The 25,013-nt window shown below is 45.8% G+C and overlaps 1 protein-coding gene across 2 annotated transcripts in view; it reads right to left on the reverse strand.

Annotated features, from left to right (window-relative positions):
* SLC22A23 (solute carrier family 22 member 23) overlaps positions 1 to 25,013 on the reverse strand; it is a 168,665-nt gene that overhangs the window by 120,802 nt on the left and 22,850 nt on the right. For both annotated transcript variants that reach the window (XM_080806994.1, XM_080806993.1), the window contains exons 2-3: positions 9,876 to 9,979; positions 4,030 to 4,184 (exon numbers count right to left, since the gene is read on the reverse strand). In XM_080806994.1, the coding sequence (XP_080663120.1) occupies positions 4,030 to 4,184; positions 9,876 to 9,979 (259 nt within the window). The remainder of the gene's footprint in view (positions 1 to 4,029; positions 4,185 to 9,875; positions 9,980 to 25,013) is intronic.

The following is a 25,013-nucleotide window of genomic DNA, read 5'->3' on the forward strand; positions in this document are numbered from 1 at the left end:
TACATTAAAAAAAGAATGTCTCTCCCATAGGACTTATTACATCTAACATCAAATTAACTTAAAAAGCAATAATCTCTCATGGGCTTCTTTTGAAGAAAGATACATCTGAAACGATACTGTGTTTCCCCGTCTGTGATGTTATGAGTCATCATTGGAGAAAGAATTCATACCACAACACATCATGTCAGCCTGTACAGAGAAGCGACTATTTCTTTAGTCTTTGATAAGACTTCATTTTCATAATCAAATAAGGAAACGTGATCCACTGATTATTTTCTCAGGCTGTGGCTCCCTGCCTTTTGCCCAGCAGAGTCAATGTTTTCTCCCCCACCTGTGTGTGTGTGTGTGTTTTCCTGGTCCTGAGGTGAAGAGATACAATGAAGCCACTGACTTAGCCAGAGTGTGTTTAATTATTTCAGTGTCTCTCAATGGCCTCCCAGGCAGACACAAAGCCATCCACCTCGGCTGGTTCTCTCTAGTTCCTGCCAGCGTGCATTCTCCAGCGTGCACCCTGTTTCCGTGTGAAGACTCCTGGGGAAAATGCCAATAATCTCTATTTTATGTCCTAATTACCCAACCACGTCTCCCTTTGATGACTTGAAGTTTAAAGGAGAGCGTATTTCACTGAAATTCACCTTAGAAAAATTCCAGAGCAGGGAAAAAAGCCTTCTGGCAGCCCTGTACGGAGAACTGAAAACTTTCACATGTCAGCAGCACTTCGCAAAACTAAGAGTTCACCCGCACGGCAGGCTACACAAATCATTACTTTCCTTGCTTCCATTGCCAAGCACCTGCGGGACTAAAAAAAGAATGATCCCCGGTTCTCATCTGAGAAATCACAAGCCTTTCCAGCAGATGCATTAAGTGAGATTTAAAAAAAAAAAAATAAAAATGACCATATGGCTGAAGGGGGAGAAAATGTCGGGATCATTAAAAATGCATTTTCCAAATAATCAATGCCCCCAATTTAAAAACTTTTCTTTAGAGTCAATAAATACTTCGACCCTGTGACCGGGGTTATCAATACTTTCCTTTAAGCAAAATAAGTTCCTAAGCATATACTACCCGTGTATAAAACCCTAGCAAGTGCACTAATTTGGAAATTCAGGCACAGCCTCCCCTACTGACCAGAAGCCTGCCTCTTAACTTCTCATCACCGGTCTCTGTCTTTGCCTAAAATTGCCAGAGATGGGCTATCCCAGCCCAGCACATCTCATACCCTACCCCAATCCTGGCTGCCCCTTACAAATTCATTTCTATTTTTGATTCCCTTGCCAGTCTTAGCTCCTCTGCCAACACCAACCTCCCCCCAATTTATTGTTTCAATATTCCCTCAATGAACTCCAAGTACTCACTGACATCTTTTTGCTTTATTCTAACTTTGTTCCTTTAGATACTGTATTAACTCAGACAGTGGGTGGCAGGTTGATACTTGGAAATTTTCACTGCCATGATATTTGTCAAGATGTTTGACTTGTAATCCCAATTTAAGAAAACATAATTATTTATTTATGCCCTGCTTCATTTCAGAAGAAAAAAAATGTAAGGCTCTTGGCACAAATACAAACAGTGAAGTAGCACTTGCATTATGGAAATAGGAAAATGGGACAAAGGAGAAACGATGGGAGGAAAGTTCGGATGAAATTAGGAGAGAGGCCAGAATTTAAAGCCCAGCTTGTCAGCTCATCATTCACACGGCTGGATTTGATTCTAAGTTTTCGAGCTCCTTAGAAGCCAGTGGAAAGACAGAGACTCACTTCTATCGGTGCTGAAACATTATGGTTCGCTGGTCAAACCTCGGCCACCTTCTGTTTCAGTTAAGTAAAGTTTTATTGGAACACAGCCATGACTATTCATTTACATATCATTTACGGCCACTTTTCGTCCTATGGTGGCAGAATCAAGTAGCTGCTGCAGAGACCTGCAAAACCTAAACTGCTTACTCTCTGGCCCTTTACAGAAATAAGTTTACAGATGATCAGGTTATGGGACTCTGTGCATACGGGATCAAAGCAGAGCAGTTTCCTGGGAGAAGCACACTCTTCGACAGAGAACGTTCTAGTCTAAAGCGCTCATGATGCAATCTCGTGAAAACGCATCCTCAGCTTCTCTCCTCACAGTACCACAGCAATGGGTTGCACAGGGCTGAGGGCATGACGTCACAATGGATGTCAGTGAAACAGTTCTACGTGAGGCGGCAACAATGCAGGTCAGGAGAAATTCTCTCCCGCTCTGGCTTAAATCAGGGAGAGCTGTGGGGATGGGGGCCAGCCTCACGCAGCCCTTCCCACCCTCCTTCCTTATGGCTGGCAGACATGGTCAAGCGCTCTGGGTGCCCTCCCCCAGGGAGTCCTGAAGTGTCCTCTGAAGTGTTCTCTGTGTTTTCTGGAAGCCTCAGCCAACCACTAGGGGTTGACATGCAAGACAGAACTGGGATGCCATCTTGGCTTCAAGGCAGCTTTCCATCAACACTCTGCCTCGGCATCTGAGACGCACTGGGCTGTCCACATGCAGAGCCATCTCCATTAATGGCATATGCGAGGATGCGCCGGCCTGACATTGTCCTGTGGGAACCAGGAGCCCCTCTCAAGGATGCTGCCTGAGGAGAAAACCCATCATGCCTGCAAATGTGTGGGGCAGGCGAGGGTCTGAGAACACAGCCAGGGCTCTCCTCCAGAAAAGAGCACAGAAATTCCTCCTCCTTCACACGCAAGGACCGTGTGCATGGACCATGGGTGGGGGAAGGTGAGGCCAAACATGGGCATTGGCATTTTGTCTGGGAACATTCAAGCCTGATGCCCATGTGGTTGGTTCAAAGAAACAAAACCTCCCAACAGCCATCACCCAGCCATCACCCACTGACCTTGAACGCATATATTCCTAAAGAACACCTCCCTGCTGGAAACAAGGATTCCAAAATAAATACAAATAAACTGGAAACGGTGATTTCCAAGAAAGGACAATTCAGTTCGGTGTTGGAAGAGGAGGACAGAACTGCCAACTGTAGATTGGGAAGAACACATCTGTCACCTTTCTCTATGCTCATTCCTCCTTTGTGACTAATAAAACGATGTTACAAATTTATTCTACTTCCATTCTCTACAACCAGGAACAAACATTCAGGTTACCTGAAAAGTATTACTGAGTCTATAATATACAAATCTAAGAGAATCAGAACTACTGGGCATTGTCTACATGGGACTCCTACCCATGTTGTCAAAAGGCAAGAAGCAGGCAAAATATATTAAAAATCACTTTACATTATTCCTAACATCTTCCCACAAGGTAACTGAAAAGTATAAAACCAGAAAAAAAGTAAAACATTAAAGCCTACAACTTTCCTCCTCCCTATGAGTTTGTGATTGTTTTAATAAACACCAGCTACAAAGAAATGAGATATAACCATGCCTGACAAAGGAATTAATATAGCCAACAAATGTGTTAGATCAGTGGAGGACATTTTTCTTCACCCTAAAGAGGGCAAATACTAACAAATGCTGAGATTTGCCCGTCCAGTACCAATGATGAGGGCTCAAGTCCAGACCATATAAAGCTACAGGTGGACAGAGGAGACTGTGGGAACATTGGGCTCTACATAAACTTAGAGAAAAAAAAATGAGAACAACTCTTAAAGCACCAATGAGAATGCTGAGTCCAGACCCAATAGTAGCAGTACTTGGTATGTTCTGGAACCAAGTGCAGAATGTCCGATTACACACTGGATTTGGAAGTGCACAGAATGTAAACCCAGAGAATTCTAGAGGGAAGCAAAAGCCCCTCCATATCAGCTTTGGGCGGACCCCCACTTCTCCAAGCGATTATGTGAACCCTCCATGTCCTTCAGTGAGCACTGAGCCCGAGCTGAAAACCAGGACAGAGTGTCAGATGACACTGCCTGAGAAAACTTTTTAGGAACTGCTGAGGCCACTAAAGTTTGTGCTTCCAAAAGACTGCCATCCCAAACCGCCAGCACGCAGAGCAATACTGCCAACGAATTTCTTCAAGACAGTCGTGAAGGCTCCTACTTACGTAATGCGTACAAGGTAAGAATTATTCCAGCCAGGCAGAATCCTTCAAAGAACCTGAGGGTGCTGAACATTGTCACATTCACGGACAGAGCCACGGTTAGTCCAAAGATCAGAATGAAGATGATGGAAACCAGCAGCACAGGCCGCCGGCCGACCCTGCATACGGAGAGGGGAAAAAATGAGGAAGCATCGTTAGACAGGGCTGCAGTGCTAGACGCTGACCCCCAGTATCCAGCCAGCGCTCAACAGATGTGGAATGAGTCCTAGATTAAAAGGCTCTGTGGCATCCAGACCCAACCTGGTGGATCTAGAGTGGAGAGGCCCTCTGGGTCAATTCAGCCCAGAACCTTGCTTTGTACAGAAGGGGGCAGAGGTCCAAACAGCTACCGAATGGAATTGAGACAGGGACCCAATTCCTCTTTGTAAGTCTGTTTCTGAGGATAAAGAGGGATGATCCAAGGCAAGAGTAACAAAATCAATAATAACTCCCTAAACACAAACCTTGACACACCCAGCACAAAACATCTTGAGAAATCGCTGACCTTTGGAATTGGCTCCAGAGTCAACACAAACACTGAGCCAAGTCACTTCATTTCCTTTCTCTGGGCTGTTAACCAGTCCTACCTGACCTCCCAGGGAGGCTATTAGAGTCCAGGACCCGACAGCTGCTGACCTGTTCCAGCTACATGATGAGAAATACTTTTTAAGGGATCACAGACTAAACTAAGAGAGTCTGAACTTTAACTAAGGAGTGTTGACCTGGAAGTGAAGCCCACCAGGCAGCAAGGGGCTTGGAAAGAACCCGGCCAACTGTGTTTCGATAAAGGGCAGCACTCACGCGAGGTTGGCGGGTTACAGAGCGCGCTGGTGCGAGATCGGCGACCACTAGGGGGCGATGTGCTTCTAGGCGTGGCTTGCAGGGCAGAGGGGGTGGTCCCAGGGAATGGGGAGTCACTAGCTGTCCATCCTTCCCAAAGTATCTTTCCACCGTTTCCTTCATCAACTCGTGGTGGGGGTGGGGGGACGCTCTCCACCACACAAATTACTATCATAAATCCAGCTTGAACTGGAAGGATAGCTCACAGGAAAACTGGAGTATCTGCCAACGGGGGAAAAAATCTACATCTGGCACCCCAAACACCTACAGAGTAGCCCTGTGGCTTAAACTCGCCTACACATCCTTGTGACCTTCTCATGACGAATAAAAACAAAGGTGGATTCGTGGCCCAGGGCTCGGGAGAAGAATGGGGAATGACGGGAAGTGAACACAAGATTTCCCTTCAAGGTGGTGGAAATGTTTTACACTTAGAGTGTGGTGATTGTTCTATAGCTCTGTCTACATACTAAAAGTCCCTGAATTACACACTTAAAATGGGTGAGCCTTATGGTATGTAAGTTATCTCTCAATAAAGCTGTTAAAGAAGCAAATACTTAGTAACACATGACCTGTGAAAGAAACAGATGTAATTTGGAGAAAATTTGGGCGAGGGAACTACAGAGCACAATTTCACTCATTATTTCTTAGGCTTCTAACCAACCTTGTCAGTCACACAGGTTTAGTGAGATGAGGCCAGGGCTACGAACTCAATGCTGATGTGAGTCAACCCTCTTGTCAGAGCTTTTAGGCATTACTTCTCTTGACTGGTGCCGGGATCCTTAAGCCCTTGTCACGGAAGACTCTATAGGTAGTTTTATGCAAACCCAGTTCACTTAAAGAAATAAATTTGGAATATGGCTTAGCTGATCTCTTAAAAACAAAGCTGAGATCTAACTTCTCCATTGTTATCTCCCCTTCTTTGTCTGTAAAATGGGGATCACTGTCTGACTTCACAGCGTTACTGAGATCATTAAGAGAGGTGATGGATACAGGTACAATGCATTCCACAGAGCAAATAGTTAAAGGTTTAGCTCATATGATTCCTTCCTACACGTCTATAGCCTGATGCCCACCAAACATGGTTTGCCCTTCTCCAATTCTTTAGAAAAGATCGTTGTGTTTTTTTTTTTTAACTTGTAGAAACTGCTCTAAATCTCTCCCTCCCAAATGGTTCCTAACATCAATAAATAATACAAATTGTTTTTAGGAACTAGGGGGCAAACGTCAGGCGTGGAGATGTGCAGGTGATTTAGTGAGCACTCAACAAATGTTATGATCATTGGAGTTTTAGCGTGAACTGGCTTCCTTCAGAGCGGAGTCCCCTCAGAGATGACAGACAAAACCACACTCCGAAATCCATGAACGCAGAGGTGGGAGTTAAAGTGGGCCGGGTGGTGGCTCTCATGGCTGTCCACATCTTACTCCTCAGAGCCTGAGCATATGTTACCCTGCATGGGAGAAATGGGTTCTGCAGCTGCAAAGAAGGTTAAAGACCCTGAGACCAGGTGATGATTCTGGTGGATCCAATCTAAGTACGTGGAAATCCTCTTCCGGCCGCAGGGAACAGAGAGATGGCGGCGTGAGCAGCACCTGCCACTGTAGGCTCTGAGGCTAGCTAGGAAAGGGGCCATGAGCCAAGGAGTGTGGGCAGTTGCTGGAAGCTGAAAAAGTGAGGAAGAGGATTCCTTCCTGGAGCCTCCAGCAATACAACCCTGCCGGCACCTTGATTTTAGCCTGGTGTGAACTACAGAACTGTAAGTGAACAAATGCAGGCCACCGTGTGTGTGCGAACTCATCACAATAGCCATAGGGAAATAACAGAGGGTCTCGACAGGAAGGAGATACCCCACTTAAAAAGAGTGATCTGAGGAGATTTCAGTAAAGGGATTATTTGCAAAAGGCTGGGCAAGCTGTGAGAGAAACCTTGGGGCTGGCAACGGAAATGGGGACGATGGTGTTGGAACTCAGAGAGAGAGGCGTGGTGTGGAGGGGCCCTGAGCGGGAGGCTGCCAGCCCCTGGCAGCCTTGCAAAGACCCAGCTGGAGACAAAAACGGCCTCCCCACTCTCATCTCTCTCTCTCAGACCTCCAGCTGGTGTTAGCTGCCCATGGCCAGCCTCAGCCAGGAGCTAGAGGGCAAGGGGTCCCCTCTGGCGCAGCCTCGAAAGGCCAGGGCCCCGGGCCAGCTGGACAGGGTGCAGAGGGCTCCTGGAGGGAGAGGCATGCAACATCCAGTAACAGAACCAATACTGGAGGGAAGGGAGCTCACCCAGCAGGGGCAGGGGCAGGGCTGCTCCCTCCCAAACATCTAAGCTAACACGCCATAGGACAGCACAGGACGTAGATCCCCAAGCAAGACGTGGGTGAGACACTGTAACTTTTTAAAGAAAGAAGTGTCCCGGGGCCCCTGGCTGGTTCAGCCTGTAGGACATGTGACTGTCGATCTCAGGGTCATTGGGTGTAGAGATTAATTTTTTAAAAAATGATATAAAATAAAAAAGTGTCTTACTGGAGTTTCACTATGTGTTGACTTCAGTCTTAGAAACTTAACCTCCGACCTCATCAACTTCCCCATGCCGCCATGACACGCGTGCTAACAGCTGTGAGGTCTGGAGTTCCCTCTAAATGTGCTTATTTCCCTTTCGGCACGGCCCTAGCAAGGAGTCAACGGTCAAAAATAAATGAATAAATAAAGGGTGGAAAACACCAAACTTTCAAACTGGAACTAAAGTCCACTCTAGATGTTCTAGCACTGCAGCACAAAGCAGGCGGCCCTGCCTCTCTGGGGACCCCCTGCCCACTCACCGTGGACCATAGAGGCGACAGCAGGCTCTGGGGACCTAAAGAGAAGACCGCCAACCCCCTCTCCCTTTTGTCCCTGGGCCCGGTGTGTGATCAGGGGTGCCACACAGCAGCTATGTGCAAGAAGTAAGAATTCTCCGGCAAGCCCCTCGGGTCCCCTCCCTCCTTGGGAGCTTTGCTGTCACTCAAGAAACCTGGCTTTGCTGCCCACCAAAAAAAAATTAAATAAAAAAAAAAAAAAAGAAATCACAAAACCAAATTCTAAACAGTTTAAGCCATTACAGACGGATCCATTCATGGAAGTCCATATTAACTTTCCCAATGGTGTCACTGAATAAGGACACCCAAACCTCAGCCAAGTCTGCATTTTTTAGACAGAAGTGGCATAGATTACATTAGTATCTCTCCAGAACCTATTTCAGTGCAGAATACTGGGAAACAAAAGTCCTCGTGGTTAAAATACTGGGATTAGAGTACGTTTCAGATTAGTATAGTTTGCTCTGAAAACCTGTAAGCTCAAGGATTTGGTTAAAAAAAAAACTCCTACACTCCTCCCACTGCCCCCCCTCCTGCCGATCCTGACCCCCCCAAAAGAAAGAAAAAAAAAAGAAAAAAAAAAGTCCCTCCAAGGGGCCCTGGTATAGGTTTTCAGAGGTCACTGACAGCTTCTCTGTTGCTGTTCCCAGGGAATGTGTCCTTAAGAAGCATTTACAAATGATGATTAAGCAAATTCTGAACACACAGGAAATCACTTACTTGTAAATGCAAAGCAACTCCCAAATAGATGTTTGCTTTTGGAAAGAAACATCCAGAATCTGAGAGTGGTTTCAGAACCCCTGTGGGCCCCACGGCCCCCATCCAGGCTCTTGCCAGAGTGCCTCAACCCGCTCTGTCAACTAATCAGGGAACGGGGGTAAATGCAGAGCAAAGCCACAGATTTAAGGGGTTTGCTCCGAATCACTCTTGGCCCTTATGATGTCCCTGGGTCCAAGGTGTCCTTAGTCACAGAAAGTTCCTTTAAAGATAAAAGAACGTCGAGGTGGGGGAGAGGGGCCGGCTACCCCACACCTTTCTCCTGGAGCAGCCCCATTACTGGAAACCCCCATGAACACAGGGCCCTCGCCTCCCTGCTCAGATGTGCGCTCACTGTGGCCCTCATGAAGACGGGGCTGTCGCACACTTGTGAAGAGTGCGACACACTCGGGAGCCACTGGGCTTCGGTTCCAATCTGGACTCTCCAACTTGAAATCTGAGTGAACCTGGGGATTTTTACTTAGACTTCTGTGCTTCTGTTTTTCCACTGTAAACAGATACTAAATGGTACCTACTTACCGGGGGTGCTGTGAGGATGGGATATTTTAATGCGTGGAAATGTTTAGCATGGTGCCTGGCAACAATAATCAATCAGGAAGTGGTAACTGCTAATACTGTTGCCATCGTCATCGTTACTGTTACTGTAACTCTTTCTATGACCCTTCTCTGTCTTCCTAACCTTATCACTTTGTCAGGAACCACAAGCGTTGCTCCAGGCATGAAGAATTCCCTACCCACCCAAGTAAACCACATTCATTCTCACATCTGGCCACCACCCTCCCTCTGCCTGCCGTGCCCATCCATTATCCAAATGCTGTCCACTTTCCAAGGTCCAGCTCCCCAAGGGCCCTGCAGAAGCATCTCCTGGCCAAGCCAACTGTAGAACTGTGTCTGTCTGCAATCTGGGTGGTGTTTCGAGATGCCCACTGGCACCGCCCTAGCCATCTGGATCATGTGGGTAGAGTCTCTAGTTCATCCCCTCCCCATTTTTTTCGATGCATCTTGTATATCTACCTCCACAGAGCCTTGAACCTATGCCCTCAAGCTCTTCCCGACTCAACAATAAACATCAGGAGCAGATGGGGCTGCGGGTTGCATGCAGGTGCTGCTAGATGCCCGCGGCTGGAAAACTGCAATGAATTTATATTCTCCCTCAGAAAGGGTTGGTTATATGCACCGGCCAAGGCTCTTAGTTCTGAGTTCTTCAGGTGACGGCTTCGGCCCTCTGTGGCAGCACCAACACCAGGGGCGAGAAAAGACTTGGTAACAGTAAGCTAACACTGACCACTCTTCTTTAGCCAGCAAAGGCTTGCTGTGGCTTCCAAAGGTTCGGGCAGCGGGCATGTTGGTACTCACCAGTCAGCAATGCATCCAGTTATTAGGTAGCCAAAGATTAATCCAACCAGTAAGGAGAACTTAGCGATATGGACCTTCCAGGCATTATCACACACAAGATTCCACTAGAGAGGGGCAAATAGAAAATAAATCAGAGAGAAACATACACAGAGGCCAGCTATAGTTAATCACAAGGGCAATACAATCACTACAGCAAGGGGCAGGACCCCATTCGTAGAACCAAGTCACACATACCATGAAAGACCTCCCTTCAGTGGGTTTGAAATTCGAGAATGAGAAAAAGAATTTGCCCACAAAAGGCAGTGTAATGTTTTAATCCGGGACAGATTATAAATGTCTGCAGGGAGCACCCCAGGAAATGTCGGGGTCGTGAGTTCTTCTGCCCCAGCTACCAAAGGGACCGTAACCGAAAAGACTGGACGGTCCCTGTGGCCAGCACCCCTTCTCACCCACAGAACGGTCACTCGCCCAGAGAACAGAAGACCCTGCCAACTTTTGGCACAGGGAATCATGACACAAGGCAATGAAAAGCAACTTCTGTGTTTCCATCCCCGAGACCTCCCCCACACTTTGTAAGTAGTCTTAAACACAAAGTTAACAGTTAATGTTGAGATATCATTTGCAAAGCATTCTTTCTCTCTCTCTCTCTCTCCCTCTCTCGTAAATGTCCCTTCTGTTTCCCCTTATTCCATTCTAAAGCTATCTGCTCCACCTGAAGGGAAAGCCAATCAATTCATGAATACAACATTTAACCTCTTCCTACAATTCAGTTTTATTGTTCAATTAAAAAAAAATAATAAAACAAGTCTCCAAGTTTTTGTCGTCCTTTTGCAGAAGCAGGAGACAAACCCACATTTGTTCCCTGGAAGCGATGTGCGTCCAAGCGAAGACCTATGAGGACAGGGAGCTCAGATCCCCAAACAGCTTACATCCGGGCTTCAGGAACAAATGGGCAGGGTCTTGGCTGGTGACACTATGAAACCTGCAGCCCCCCACCCCATATCACCCCACTGAATGTCCTCCTTCTGGTAGAAATAAGTGGCTAAAGAACTTCAGATCAGTGGAGATGGGGAGATGCACATCGAGGTAGAGGAGATGGAAATGTCAGAAGCAGGATTTGTTGGGGTGAAACCTGATCTTAGCTTTATCTTACTCAAATTGTCCCCCTGGCCCCTTGTCTGTCCATCTTGAGACCCAGAGTATAATGCAGGGGATCCTTACAGGGCACTGTAAGCTCTGGTCCTGCTCTCCGTTTCCAAACTTCTGGTAAGCATAATGGAGCACCCCCCCACCCTCGAGCCTTAGCTGTGGGTCTTGACTTCAACATGCTTCTGCACCGGCCACCGCAGACGGAAGCACCTGGCCTGGACAAAGCCAGAAGGCAGCCTCCCGTCACACCATCCCCCGGACTCCTTGGGACACATATTTGCTCACTGATGCACCCAAGGCATGTTTGACTTTCCAGATTCCAGAGGCCTGGGGAGAGTAACTTACTCCTCTACCCATCTGCTTCCAGAGGGATGTCCAATGCCAGGCTCGGGAAAAGGGAGGCACAGACTGCATGGGACCCTGTCAACAATGGGTGGTGTGGGCGTGGTTCTCGTCAAGAATGACTCATGTGTTTGGGGAGCAGGCACTGTTGGTTGCACAGAATCGTAAGAATTCAGATACAGGAGTTCTTCAGAAGGTGAACCTTCTCCTGTGCCTACTCTAGTGGTCCTCAAAATGCACTCCAGCGGCCGGCAGCCCCGGCATCACCTGGGAACATGCTGGAAATATAAATTCTTGGGCTCTACCCCAGACATGCGGAGTGAGAACTCCAGGGGTAAGGCACAGGAATGCAGTGTGCAAGCCTTCCAGGCGATTCTGGGCCCTGCTCAAGCCCGGGAACCTGTGGCCAGCCCTATCCTGCCATTTCCCTGTCACTCAGAAGATGATGAATGAGCTCTGCAGTCCTGGGCTGGAGTTCAACCAACTCTCCCCGAGCAGGATGCAGCCAAACACTGCATGAAACATGCACAACAGTGCTGTTGTCTTGAACTGCAAATGCAGGACTGTATGAGCAGACTGTCAGTGGGCGAATCAATAGTCATCTGTATATTGTTTGTAGGAGTAAATATATTTTTAAGAAAACACCTTTTAGGGTGCTACCCAGCTTCAGAAATGTAGGTCCTGCCCTCTCATGGGAGTTACAGCACCCTAACTAACTGTGTGTGTCTATCCTGTGTCCCCTACCATTTCTGGATGGACTGCTCTCCTCTCTGCCCAGCACAGGACCCTGCCCAGGAAGTAGTCAGTTCCAAGAGTAAGAGCCCCATCTCTAAGCACACCTGGATAACCTGAAGAAGAGGTGCTTACAACACCAACACCTGGAATCGTGACCATCCCAATCACATCATGCGGTCCTGCACCCGGCATGGCATATTCTTGGCAGGAGAGGGACCTGGTCCCCCGGCTGCCACGGAGGCGGCCACCAGCTGCCGGCTCGGGGTGCAGAGGGGACAGAGAACCATTCGCTCACGCCTCCCCCCAGACTTCCCATTGATGAGTTTATCTGAGGGTAAGGGATGCAAAGAGCACATTATGCTTAGATTAGATGGCCCGGAGACAAAAGAGATTTTAATAAAAGCATTCAGGGACTTGGGGGGAAATGCCGATACTGTTGTGAGCTCAGCCACATGAGCAATAACCCTACCCAAACTTGGGCAGCCACAACTCAATTTAGTTGCTACCTAATAAGACATCTCGTGGTCACTTCATCGCACAACTTCTATCAATTAACAATGCTGGAGTGGAACAAAACAAAACTGAAAAACAGAGGAGACAGAACTGCTCCCACGGTCAGTGGGGAGAGGAAGCTTGGCCCAAAGCGTCCCCTAGCACTGCTCTTCTCAGCCTCGGGGAGGGGGCGGGGAGCCCGGGATAGGGCAGCCAGCTGCGGCCTCCACCACGGCCTCATTCCCGCACAAAATAGGCAACATCTCTTAAGTCAACAAGCAAACTAACTCTAGGCTTCCCATGATAAGCTTCCTCGTGCCTGGGGATCTGTCTGTAACACCATCCTGGAGGCACATTCTAGAAGCAGGGGAGGGGAGGGCTGGCGGAATCCAGTAGGATGGCCTCCCTTTGTTTGACTTCGACCTCTCGGATTGACAAACATGAGCTGGGAAGACAAAATGTGTTCAGACACAGTAATAGCTCCCAAAGAACATCAGAAGTATGAGGAAGCTTTGAGATCACGCTTGCTCTTAAAATTTGTTCGCACCCTCCTGATAAGATAGGGCCATTGGCCATTTCGCTAAGCAGGGACTAAGAGACTTTTAAAAATCTACAATGTACACTGGGCTTTGTCTCTGGCGTGATGCTTGCCTCTCCAGCCTCTGCACACCATCCCATCAACCACCAAATCCAGAGGATTCTTCCTTTCCAACGTATCCCGCACCCGCTGCCCGCACTCCAGCTTCACCCCGGGCAGCCTGACTGGGCTGGACGGGGTAGCGAGGGCATTCCCGCAGTGGGAGCTGGAAGGCTAAAAACACGGCTTCTGGACTCCCTCCCAGCTACGTTTCGAATGGGGTTTATGTTCGGGCCATCAGCTGCACACTCCAAGGTAACTTCCAGCAGACCGCCTAGATCTAAGTTTGGGGATGACTTGAATTAGGACAACCGAGCAGCAGGGACCACATGGGACATCCACTCTGCTGTTCAGATCTGCCAGGGCTTGGTCTGGAGGGGGCTTGGCCATCCTCTTGAGCCAGCGGTTGGAGGGTGACCTCCTGACTCCCTGGCCTCCTCACTGACCCGATTCCAGAGGCACGCTAGTTCTAGGGAGTCCTTCTAGGACACCTTCTGGAGGCCCAGCCTGCAGCTGCTCCTGCAGTTTAGTGAATACTGTTTTCCCTGTATTCTGTCCCGATCTCCTTAAATACCTAGAGTAGCTTCTGTTATTTGCACGTTGAACCCTTGTTCCTGATTCAGCTTCCTTGAGACGGAGCTTGTAGGGTAAGAACAGGATGTGGGCCATGCCACCGTTCTCTCTGCCTGAGCTCATAGGAGCCTCTCCATGTATTAACTCCAGCCTCCCTCAAATCCATTCCCTACAGAACAATGAAAACAGTCCCATAATTAGGCATGTTAACACTTCATCAGCAGGTTTAACACAACCATAAAAGCGTTAAAGTCATGGCCCCATTTCATAATCTTAGGCTTGCTCTCTCTGCCATCGTCCCAAGACCAGCGACAGTCTTTGGTGATGCCACAGGACACTTGCCAGCCATGACTAAACAGTGAGACAGATGACCCCAAAAAGTGGTTTCAATTTTAGCTGCATGTGTTCTATTTTTTAAAAAAAAGGCAGAGGTTATGGAAAATCTGGAAATCTGGCAGACCATTTGTCTACCTAACTGTATGGTTTAAGGACAAGCTAAAAGAAAAGAAATAAAATTTACATTATTTTCAAAGGAATGATCTCACTGCTTGACTTGCCAGAGTAGAAAAATACTCGTCAAGGAAACTAATGAAATTTCCAAAGAAGATGCAAAAATAAATGGGACACAAGGAAAATAACCTTATTTTCAACAAGAATAAACTCTATGTTAAAGTAAGTGTAAAACAAGAACATAAAAATATTGGAAGAAAGCAGATAACTTGTCCAGCTTTGAAGTGGAAACGAAATCCCTACAGATAAAAACTAAGGGAAATTAAAAAAAAACAAAACCTACCTAAGGAAAAAATTCAGAGATTTTATAATCTAGTAGAAGTTTAACTCTTACTACTTAATTACTATTCATTTAAATTATTTAAGTTATGCAAATTACTGCTTAAATGATTTATTTAACTTACTAATTGAAACCTCCCACATTAGGGGTGCCTGGGTGGCTCAGTCAGTTAAGTGTCTGACTCTTGATTTCTGGTCAGGTCATGATCTCAGGGCCCTGAGATTGAGCCCCAAGTCAGACACCATGCTGGGCTTGGAGGCTGCCTAAGATTCTCTCTCTCCCCCTCTGCCCCTCCCCCAGGTTGTGCACACATGTGAATATGCACTCTCTCTCTCTAAAAAAAAAAAAAAAAAAAAAAAAATCCAAAAAAACCTTCCATGCACTAAAAATACCATAAACAAAATTATAAAGTTCTATATTTGTTAAATATATTGCAGGGAATCAGAATATGCCACTCCAAAATATGCCAGTTTGGCATAAGGCTCCTTTGGAGCTGAAGGCAACATGAACAGAAAGAAGCCTTCTCAAGAGGTTCTCTGACTGAAAAGCAGAAACTTCTGAGAAATGAGGACCGCCATAAAGTCCCTCTCCTGGGGAAGTTTTACGGCTGTGAAGAAGACAAAGTCTGCAAGAGGTGGGCCTGCAAACAAAACTTACTAAAATAACCCTGACTTCCATGATCCCATGAGTGTCCCCACATATCCATCTGCCCACCTTCGCCCACCCCCAACTCTGCCACCCCCACCCCGACCCCCACCAAGAGAGCCAAAACCCTTTTTCCTTTGTCTTGTCACATCTCTACAAATTTCCTGTTCTTTGTGAAGATGCTGGATTAGCCTGAATTCTCACACCTCTTTGGGTTCCCCATCACTGAGTTTCTCGTATGCGTGCACCCTGCATATGTTAATAAACTCGGTTTTTCTCTTGTTAATCTAACTTTTGCCAGTCTAATTTCTAGGGCCCCAGCCACAGAACCTACGAGGGTAGGAGAAAGAGTGATTTTTACTCCCCAACAATAACCAAAGAGTTAATATCCTTGATATTTAATGAGCATTTATGTAACAATACAGACTAATATTCCAACCAGAAATTGGTAAAGCATCCAGTTAACAAAATGTGAAACAAATTGGTTAAAAAACACTTGGGAAATACTCAATTCTATTAATGTACATCAAAGTACCATATTTTGTTTTCAAAAAAAATTTTTTTTTAATCTCCCAAAGATGTAGGAGAAACACAGAGGTACAGATCTGTACTAGGAGTGTAAACTAGACACTGTGTTTCTGGAAGGCAGTTTAATGATACACATCACATTACTTCAAACAGTGTACTCTCCATCCCCGCAATTCCCCTTCTTGGAACTTTTTCCAAGGAAATGATCAGAGATGGCCACAGAGGCCCCCGTGCCATGATGTTCACTGGTGGTTAACTTAAAAGAATAAAAAGTGGTAACTTGACTAAATGTGCAGTGATACTATACTTCCATTAAGAATTTTGCTTTTGAGGGACGCCTGGGTGGCTCAGTCGGTTAAGTGTCTGCCTTCAGCTCAGATCATGATTCCAGGGTCCTGGGATTGTGCCCCACGTTGGGCTCCCTTCTCAGCGGGGATCCTGCTTCTCCCTCTTCCTCTGCTCTTCTACCTGCTTGTGCTCACTCTCGTTCTCTCTCTCTTTCTCAAATAAATATTTTAAAAAATTTTTGCTTTTGATATACACAATATTACTCAACTATAAAAAAAATGAGATCTTGCCACTTGTGACAACATAGATGGACCTCGAGGATCTCATACCAAGTGAAATAAGTCAGACAAAGAAAAATACCATATAATTTCACTTATATGTGGAATCTAAATATAACACAGGTGAATGAACAAACAGACACAGAAACAGATTCAGAAACGCAGAGAACAAACCAGGGGCTGCCAAAAGGGACGGGGTTGGGGGATGGGTGGAATAAGTGAAGGGCTTAAGAGGTACAAACTTCCAGGTAGAAAATAAATAAGTCACGTGAATGGAAAGTATGGCGTAAGGAACACAGCCAAAAATATTGTAATAATGGTGTATGATGACAGATGGTAACTGCACTCACGGTGATGGGCCCTGAGTAGTATAGACTTGCTGAATCACTGTTGTACTCCTGAAACTGACCTAACACCGTATGTCAACCTCTACTTCCCTTAAAACAAAAGTTGCCTTTGGAAACTAATGATTAAGAAAAACGCTCATGATGTCATGGCATGAGAAAACCTCAGAATAAAAACAAAAACACAAAACACAAAAACCAGTGAGTAGAAGAGATACTCATATATATGGGGAAATTATCAGAAAAAACTATTTAAAGCGATTGTCTTGGAGGGTGGAATTAAAACTGAGTTTTATTAATTAATTTATTTACTTAGACAGTGTTTTCTTTCTTTTTTAAAATTAATTAATTAATTTGACACAGAGAAAGAGAGTGAGAGAGTGGAGGCTGACGGAGAGGGAGAGAGAGCATCCAAGCAGACTCCCTGCTGGGCACGGAGCCCCAAGCAGGGCTCCATCCCAGGATCCGGAGATCATGAATGGAGCTGAAAGCAAGAGTCAGCCATTACCCCGCTGAGCTACACAGGTGCCCCAAGACTGATTTTTATTTTTGAGTTTGTATTTTTCTTGACTTTTTCAAACTTCCTACAATTAATCTACAAACCATGTAATGAGAGAAAAAATATAGGTAAATATATATATGTGGAATGGGTTAAGACAAAAATCATTAAAAATGACAAATAACCCTTTTCAAGGATATTCATTTTAACACAATCTAAAACCTTAAGCCTAGAGGAAGCTTGTTTGGAACCTGACTTGAAAGAAACCACATCTTCAGAGCCTAAAGTTTACTTATGTTAATGTGTATTGACTAAAGCCCAAAAAAAAAAAAAAAAGTTTCTTAGAAATGGGAAAAAGAAAATTTTCCCCCAGTCTCATCTCTTGTAGTGGAGCTCCCCCTCTGAGCCCGCTCTGTTAGAAACCACATGCTTTCACCAATCCCACTGCAAGTCCTCTGCGCTAAACCTGAGGACAGTCAATTGAGATAAAAGGAAACATTTCTGCTCAGCACTACAAAGGGGATAATGCCACTTAAAATTTCAGAAGCTTAAACAAACCTCCTGAGTTGTAGGAATTTAGAGAAATATAAGGTCAGCATTGTTCTGCCACCTCCACCCCACCCCTGCCCCTACCACCAAAACATGAACCTCTGTTTTCTCTACCAGGGATTGGCCATCTCCACATTTCCTAACTGGAAGCAACAGAAATGTACAAGAACACACACGTCCACCTGCAAGGCTAGTCACAGATGAGCAAGAGAAACACGCTACGTGAGCCAGACTCATAAAGCACATTAGCTACGTTCAGACAGCCTATGCTACCTTGTGTGTTTAAGTATTTTTTTTAATCTAGCAGTACATGGATTTATTTTTCCCTAAAAGACTCCATCAAAATTCAAGATATGCTGCATGTTTTGAAAACCCCAAATTGCTCTCTGCTTTTTGCCTCTAAGCTCATCCTCCAATTTTAGGAGATTCACTGTCAACAGTAGCCAAAACAACTGCCAATTAAAGTTGGCATCGTTGCAAGCTTCCTTAAATGACATAATGAATGCCCTTGCCAGGTACTCTGGGAGATTTTTTTTTTTTTTTCAGTTTTGTTTCTCTGTTTTTCATTAATTGCTACTCAAATTGCTCTTCAACTTTCTTTTTGTTTCTGAACTTAGTGCCAAGAAAACCGAACGTGGCCTGTTGAAGGAAACCGTGGTACCAGAAGTCTATTGCAAGCCCGTTCATGCTAGGTGTAAGACACACTTAGCCTAGAAATCCCTCATTCCCTATCGTTTACAGGAAACCCAACCCAAACCACAGCACTGAGGCTGGTTACATTTCTTAAACTTCGCAATGCCCCATTTCTGACGAATATAGTAATTTTAGATTCATTCTAACCCTCACGCGTGATCTTGGTCTTGTTTCTTTGGGTTTTTTTTTTTTTTTTTTACAATGACAACTGTGACTGTGGGCTGTCCTTCTGCTGTCACCTTCCCTGGAAGAGAGCAGGAAGCTACAATGCTTCAGCTGTTGAAAACTGGGGGCTTCCCCGGTTCCTCCTGAATTTCACCATTTTTAAAGGGCTAGAAACAGAAAATTTCTGCCGAAGAGGATTCTAAAAGGAGACGGAAAATAACCACCTGAACAGGCCCATAGTAGCTGAGGTAGGATCGTCTACAGGAGACGCTGAATTTCTCCAGGACTTTTTCTTGAAGGCAATACAGATATGTATTATTCTAAGAGGAGGTTTACATTATTGAATGTTCTTATTCATTTGGTATAATGCCCTCTATGGCATTTGGGGAAACGAATATATACCCCACAAGGCAGCAGAGATTATAAATAAGTAATGCCCTTCTATCAACCAAAACCTTGGAGAGTCTTTCCAAATTCTGCAAAGCATATTTTACTAATGGCCCTCACCAACTACCTCTAAAAAGAGAAATTAAGAGTAAGCCCTATAAATTAAAGAGGCCTGTTGCAAAACCAGCAGGCAAGAAAGAAAACTCCCCACAGTTCTAAGCATTAATTAGGAGGAACTATTAATGTCCTTTGAGCACACTAACATATACTAAGGAACAGGAAGAATTTTAACTTGAAAAATTAAAAAGTCGCTTCATACGTGACTAGAGGATATCTTTTAGTAGGATATAATGTTTGAGCAAAACTTGGACTATAACATTAACATTTAAAATAGCTCCACTAATTCTGGAAGGAGCCAAGCATGGAAAACTTTTGACGGTAGGATCAGGGAACCTTTGGAATGAGAAGAATTTGATGACCCAGGTGATCAATCACTGAAGAATTCAGAGGCTAAAGGAAAATCATCTTTCACTTGCTGCACACAAATGCCTCAATCCCTTCCCACTGGCTGGCAGGCTATGATCTGACTTAACACAGGCCTGTTAATTCCCTTTTTGACCCGAGTTGCCCCTCACCTCCCATTCACATGGCTGCCCCATCCCCCTTGCCCTCCCTTGCTGTGGTCCAGCCATGTCAGAGCACCCGCCAGCTCCCCCAAAGCCTCATGCTCTTTGCCTGTATTGCTCTTCTGCACCTGCCCCACAATACCCACAGAGACCCCAATTTTTCTGGCTCAATGCCTATTCAAAGGGTCAGACTCTTTTCAACCCAAATTATTTAACATGGTATATCCATCACCTGTGGGTCCTAGTATGCTGACTTTCTGTACTGCTTCCTGCTTCTTCTGCCAATGAACATATATGGCCTTTGTAAACACATAAGTGAAGAGGGAAAGGGGTATGAAATTACAAAGATTCAAATGAACACTTTTCCATATCTCTATTGAGTTTAATAAACTCACCTGAGGGGAGTCTCTTCTTCCTACACTGGATCAGGTATCCACCCTCTGTACTCCTATGGCACCCTCTATCACGCTAAACACCCAGGCCATGTATCACAATATATTATAATTGACTATTGTTTACAACTTTTTCTTCACTGGCTCAGGGGTCAGCAAACTACAGCCTGTCGGCCCAGTATGGCCCTTCCACCTGTTCTATAAATAAAGTTTTATTGGAACACAGCCACACTCATTCAGGTACATACGGTCTTTGGCTGCTTAGACACCACCACTGCTTATGTAGAGTTGAGTAGTTACAACAGAGACCTTATGGCCCGCAAAGCTGAAAATACTTGTTATTTGGCCCTTCACAGTTAAAGCTCGCAAACCCTAGAACTAGACTGTGAGTCCCTGGAAGAAAGACACCGTGTCTTATCTCTATGACCCTAGTCTCCAGGCTAATGTCTGGAAGGGAGAAGGTACAATGGTACATCCTCAGGCAGGAACTCCCACTCCCAGAAGTCAAAATGTTCTTTGGCTTTGCTTGTGTTCATGGTGCCATGCACCTCCTAACCCTTTTTTCCTCTGGGATCATTTCTTCAAATATAATTTAATTTAAATAATACATAATTATTACATAAAATTTATACAGGCAATATAGTTTTAAATGTTTCCGCTTACCTTTCCACTATTAGCAATTTTCCTCTAGGGAAAGATCATTCTAGTTTTATTATAAAAACCAATAGAATAGTGGGTATATGAGAAATTTGTTTAAAACAATGAATAATTCTCTTAATAGAGCAAATCTATTATATAAATTCAGTATTTTTTTTTTTAAGATTTTATTTATTTGTCAGAGAGAGAACGTGAAAGAGCACAAACAGGGGGAGTGGCAGGCAGAGGGAGAAGTGGGCTCCCGGCTAAGCAAGGAGCCCAATGCAGGACTCAATCCCTGGACCCTGGGATCATGACCTGAGCCAAAGGCAACCACTTAACAGACTGAGCCACCCAGGAGCCCTAGGCACCATTCTAAGAAGAAAGGAACTAACATTTGTTAATTACCTACCATTGTCTGGCACTCTGCTAACTGCTCTCATGATCCTCTCTCATTCAGGCATCAAAATGATCCTACAACACGGGTATTATTATCAGTGTGCCCATTTTACAGATGAAGAAACCGAGGCCAAGAGAGGTAAAGCAACTAGTGGAAGGTCAAATGGCTATTCAATAGGAGATTCTAAATCCCTGTCTGGTGAAAACTCCTATTCTTTCCTTCCCCATAAACTCAAAGAAACATCTCTGGTTCATGCAAATAAAAACAATTCTGTGGTTTAAATTACATTGCCACGGGTTATATGCCATTTGTCTTGCTGAGGCTACAACACTTCCCGTACATGGAAGAACAGTACGGCAGTGCAAGTAGGACAGGCTTTGGTGTTATTTCATCGTTACGGTGACTTAACAAAAATAACCTGTAAAGAGCCCGTGAATAGCAGGTGCTTCATAAACGGTGGCGGTTAGAAATAAGAATATCCCATGGTCTTTATTTTTCATAGAAAATGTTAGCATCAAAATGCTTGGAAAAGCCAAGGTCAACATTCTAATGGAGACCAAATCTTGGGCTTCCTGTCCAACAGTCATCTTCTTTATAACACATGAATCAGCATAGTTAAGAAGCTAACCCAGCCCTTCTCCTGCTCGGACACTGCTCTCACCATCTTGAAAGGACATGAATATTTGGTGCAAAGGTCTCTTCAAAAAGGATGTTTTTGCTTCCTCTGACTCAGACTGGAAGGCAGGACAACTGTGAACAGAAGGATCACCTTTTCCGTGAAGACAGTCAACACCCCCTCCCCAACAGAGGGCACAGAGCCCTCGCCCTGTACCTGGACCACATCCCCTCCCTGCTTACTGAACCCAACAAATGGTCGAAGGCGAGCAGAGCACAACTAACATTTTGAATTTTTACTGATCTGACCTTTGTCTTCATTGCACTTGGGCTGAGCTGTAGTTTACCATTACCCCTGAGGAAGAGCATCAGAGGATAAATAGGAGCCCGGAGGTTGAAACTTACAACCTAATATGGGGGCTGAGCCCAGGCCCCGAATGGGACTGCTGGGAGCTGGCTAATGGTTGAGAGCAGATTCCAAGTCAGAGGGACCTGACTTTCTCGTTTTGCCTTCTGATACTCGTGGGACCCTGTCCCCTCTTGGGGCCTGAGTTGCAACGTGTGATATGGGGGTCACAAAACCTATTAGGTCGCTTTCCTAGGAGTCCAAATCCTATAAAGACTGTGTCTAGTGTAGTAACAGGCACAAGGTGATTAGCACTCATTAATTCTGTCTGTCATTTCAGCAGCTCCATGGGGCTGCTGTCTGTTGGTAAGTAATATCTGAATGTGAGAGGAATAAAGCTATTTTCAAAAAGGCTTTTGATATTTACAGTCTGCCTTATTCATCAGGCAGACTAAGGATCCAAAAGAAGGTTTTTTAACAGTTGTGCATCCTGTCTGCCTAGCCAGCACCAGCACGGAGAGTGGGAGAGGCCAGGAGAGAAGCTGCCCCTGGGTGGGGGGTAGGGGGAGATGGTTATATTCCCAGCTCGGGAGGAACTGCCCAGAGACTGGGCACAGGTCAGCACAGGAGTTCTGCGTGCTCACCAAGTCCTCCGTCGGACCTCAGGATGCAATGCCCTTCACTCTGACCTCTTCCGCAGCCTACAGGAACAGCAACACAGCACCGGGTCCCAGACTCCACAGTCATTTATTAGATAGACTATTTCTCTGACCAAAAGGAGAAAAAGCAACAGACGACACCAATCTACTCAAAACGGTGTTTACATTTTTTTTTCCCTTGAACTATTAATCTCCTAAAAACACTGGGTTGAACTGGCAACGTGACAGCAAAATATGACTGTGCAGTTTGTCTCCTCAGCTGCCCGGAGCTCGGCGGGGAGCACGGACGTGCAGAGACACCCCAGGGGGGTACGGCGAGAAGTGGGGGGGGGCGTCCTACCTCGGGTGGGACAGCAAGGAGAGGGCCCCTCGCCTTCCACTGCGGGTGCCTCTGACATCCTGGGCACGAGTTCACTGGCAGTCAGTTCTCCAAGCCCCTGCCTCGAACAAATCTCCAAAGCATTCTTAAGTCCGAGCTAGAATCATCTCCCAGAGGGTACCATTTGTGGGAATCAATTCTGAGGACAGATCACAGGAGCCCGCAGAGGTGTGGGAGAGGGAAATGGAGAACATGCTAGCCAGTCTGAACCTCAGCAAGAGGAGAAAGGGGAACCGGGACCCTTTCAAGCCAAAGCAGCTACAAAGTGACCAAGCCATGGTCCCAGGTGGTCTCCCAATAGCGCTCTACTGTGGCTTTCCTGGATGTTCTCAGCCCTCTTCACGCTCCGGCCCAGTCAGAATGACACAAGACTGAAGGCGGGTGATGGGCCGGGGATGGAGAGCTCCAGAGCGTCACCCTTCGGCCGTTAATAGACTAGAATGACAGCACCTAGGAACTTGGTCACTAGAAGCCCCTTCTGGTGAACACAGTAAGCAGCTGTTCTGCTCCCAGTGACCCTCCAAAGATGGGGGTCTTCCTGCTGTAGCACTAACTGCACTCAGTGTTTGGAGTTTCAGGAGCCTGGCCTGGCCTGGCCTGGCTCAGCTGAGGGGGGCACCTCAATTCCATGCCAGCACCAAGGCACGCTCTGAAAAGGTACAATTCAGACAACTCACATTAATATTCTCCACAAACTGCTGATTCGACAGGGCGGCCTTTACGAAGCTTGTCACGGGACAACCAAGTCCACGCATTAGGTATTCTCTGTTCTTCCTCCCTCTCTAAGGCGAACAGGAAGCAAAAGATGAGATAAAGCGAATGGCCCGTAAATGAAACCCTGCCCTGGCCCAAGCTACCGTGTACAGCTGCACCTTTAAAAGCATTCACCTCTGAGTCAGCAGCTGAAGCATCTTCTCGAGGCAGCACGACCATCAGGGCACCGGTAGGTGTGCATCTCAGAAAGGGAATCAATAATCACAGAATGCATGGTGACATCCAGTTAAACAAAGGGAAGCCGGGGTCTTATTTGCAGGATTTCTCAGAGCCTTGACTCTGTTAACATGCATCATGAATTCTGAAGACGGGGGATCTGCATGTGGCCCTTCCCAAACTTATTTGACCTTGGAAACCTCCCTCCCCTTTAGAGGGTATATTTTTGGACCGCAGAATAGGAGAGATGTTGTCATGCATACCTCGTGTGCTCTTCCCCACCTACTGTCTGATCACAGTGCAAATTCCAACACATGACAATTCTGGGATTTTTAAGGCCAGAGTTGAACAGCCCTGTCAGCCCTAGCAATCAGCATGAGGGGAGGTGGGGTGCTGGCCAAGTGACACCGAGGACACAGAAAGCCTGAGCATCAAGGAGGGCACGTGATGGAATGAGCGTTAGGTATTGTACAGAACGGAGGAATCACAGAGCTCCACCTCTGGAACTAATCATGCACTACATGTTAATCAACTGAATTTAAATTAAAAATAAGAAGAAAAAAGAAAGTAAGCATAGGGATTCTTTTCTACTTTCGATCAGAGAAAATAAAAATGATAACTATTTTCCTCTGTCTTTGCAAGAGATTATAAAAGCTAATTGGTAACAGATGGACAAACACTAAGCACTCCTAGGAAGTGATAGGCAAAAGGTCAACCGCAGCAAGAGAAAAATCAGCTGTGTAGGACTCAGCCCCCTCGAAAAGCCAAGTAACTGCCCTGCTTGTCCCCATTCCTCCTGCAGGAGGCCACCCCATCATCAGCCCATGTCCAGCGACAACGTACTCTGTAAGAAACTGCAGACTCTCTCATTCTTTAAAAAGTAGTCTATTGACCCCAGAGAAGCAGAGTTTGAGTTGGGCAAGATGAAAAAGTTCTGGAGAAGTGTGGTGGGGACAGAGGCACAATAATGGGAACAATGTCACCAGACGATGTACTTAAAAATGGTTAAAATGGTAAATTCTATTTTATGTATATTTTACTGCAATTTTTAAAAAGTGTTG

The sequence above is a fragment of the Martes martes genome (assembly GCF_963455335.1).
Source record: "Martes martes genome assembly, chromosome: 6".
In the NCBI taxonomy this organism is placed as follows: Eukaryota; Metazoa; Chordata; class Mammalia; order Carnivora; family Mustelidae; genus Martes; species Martes martes.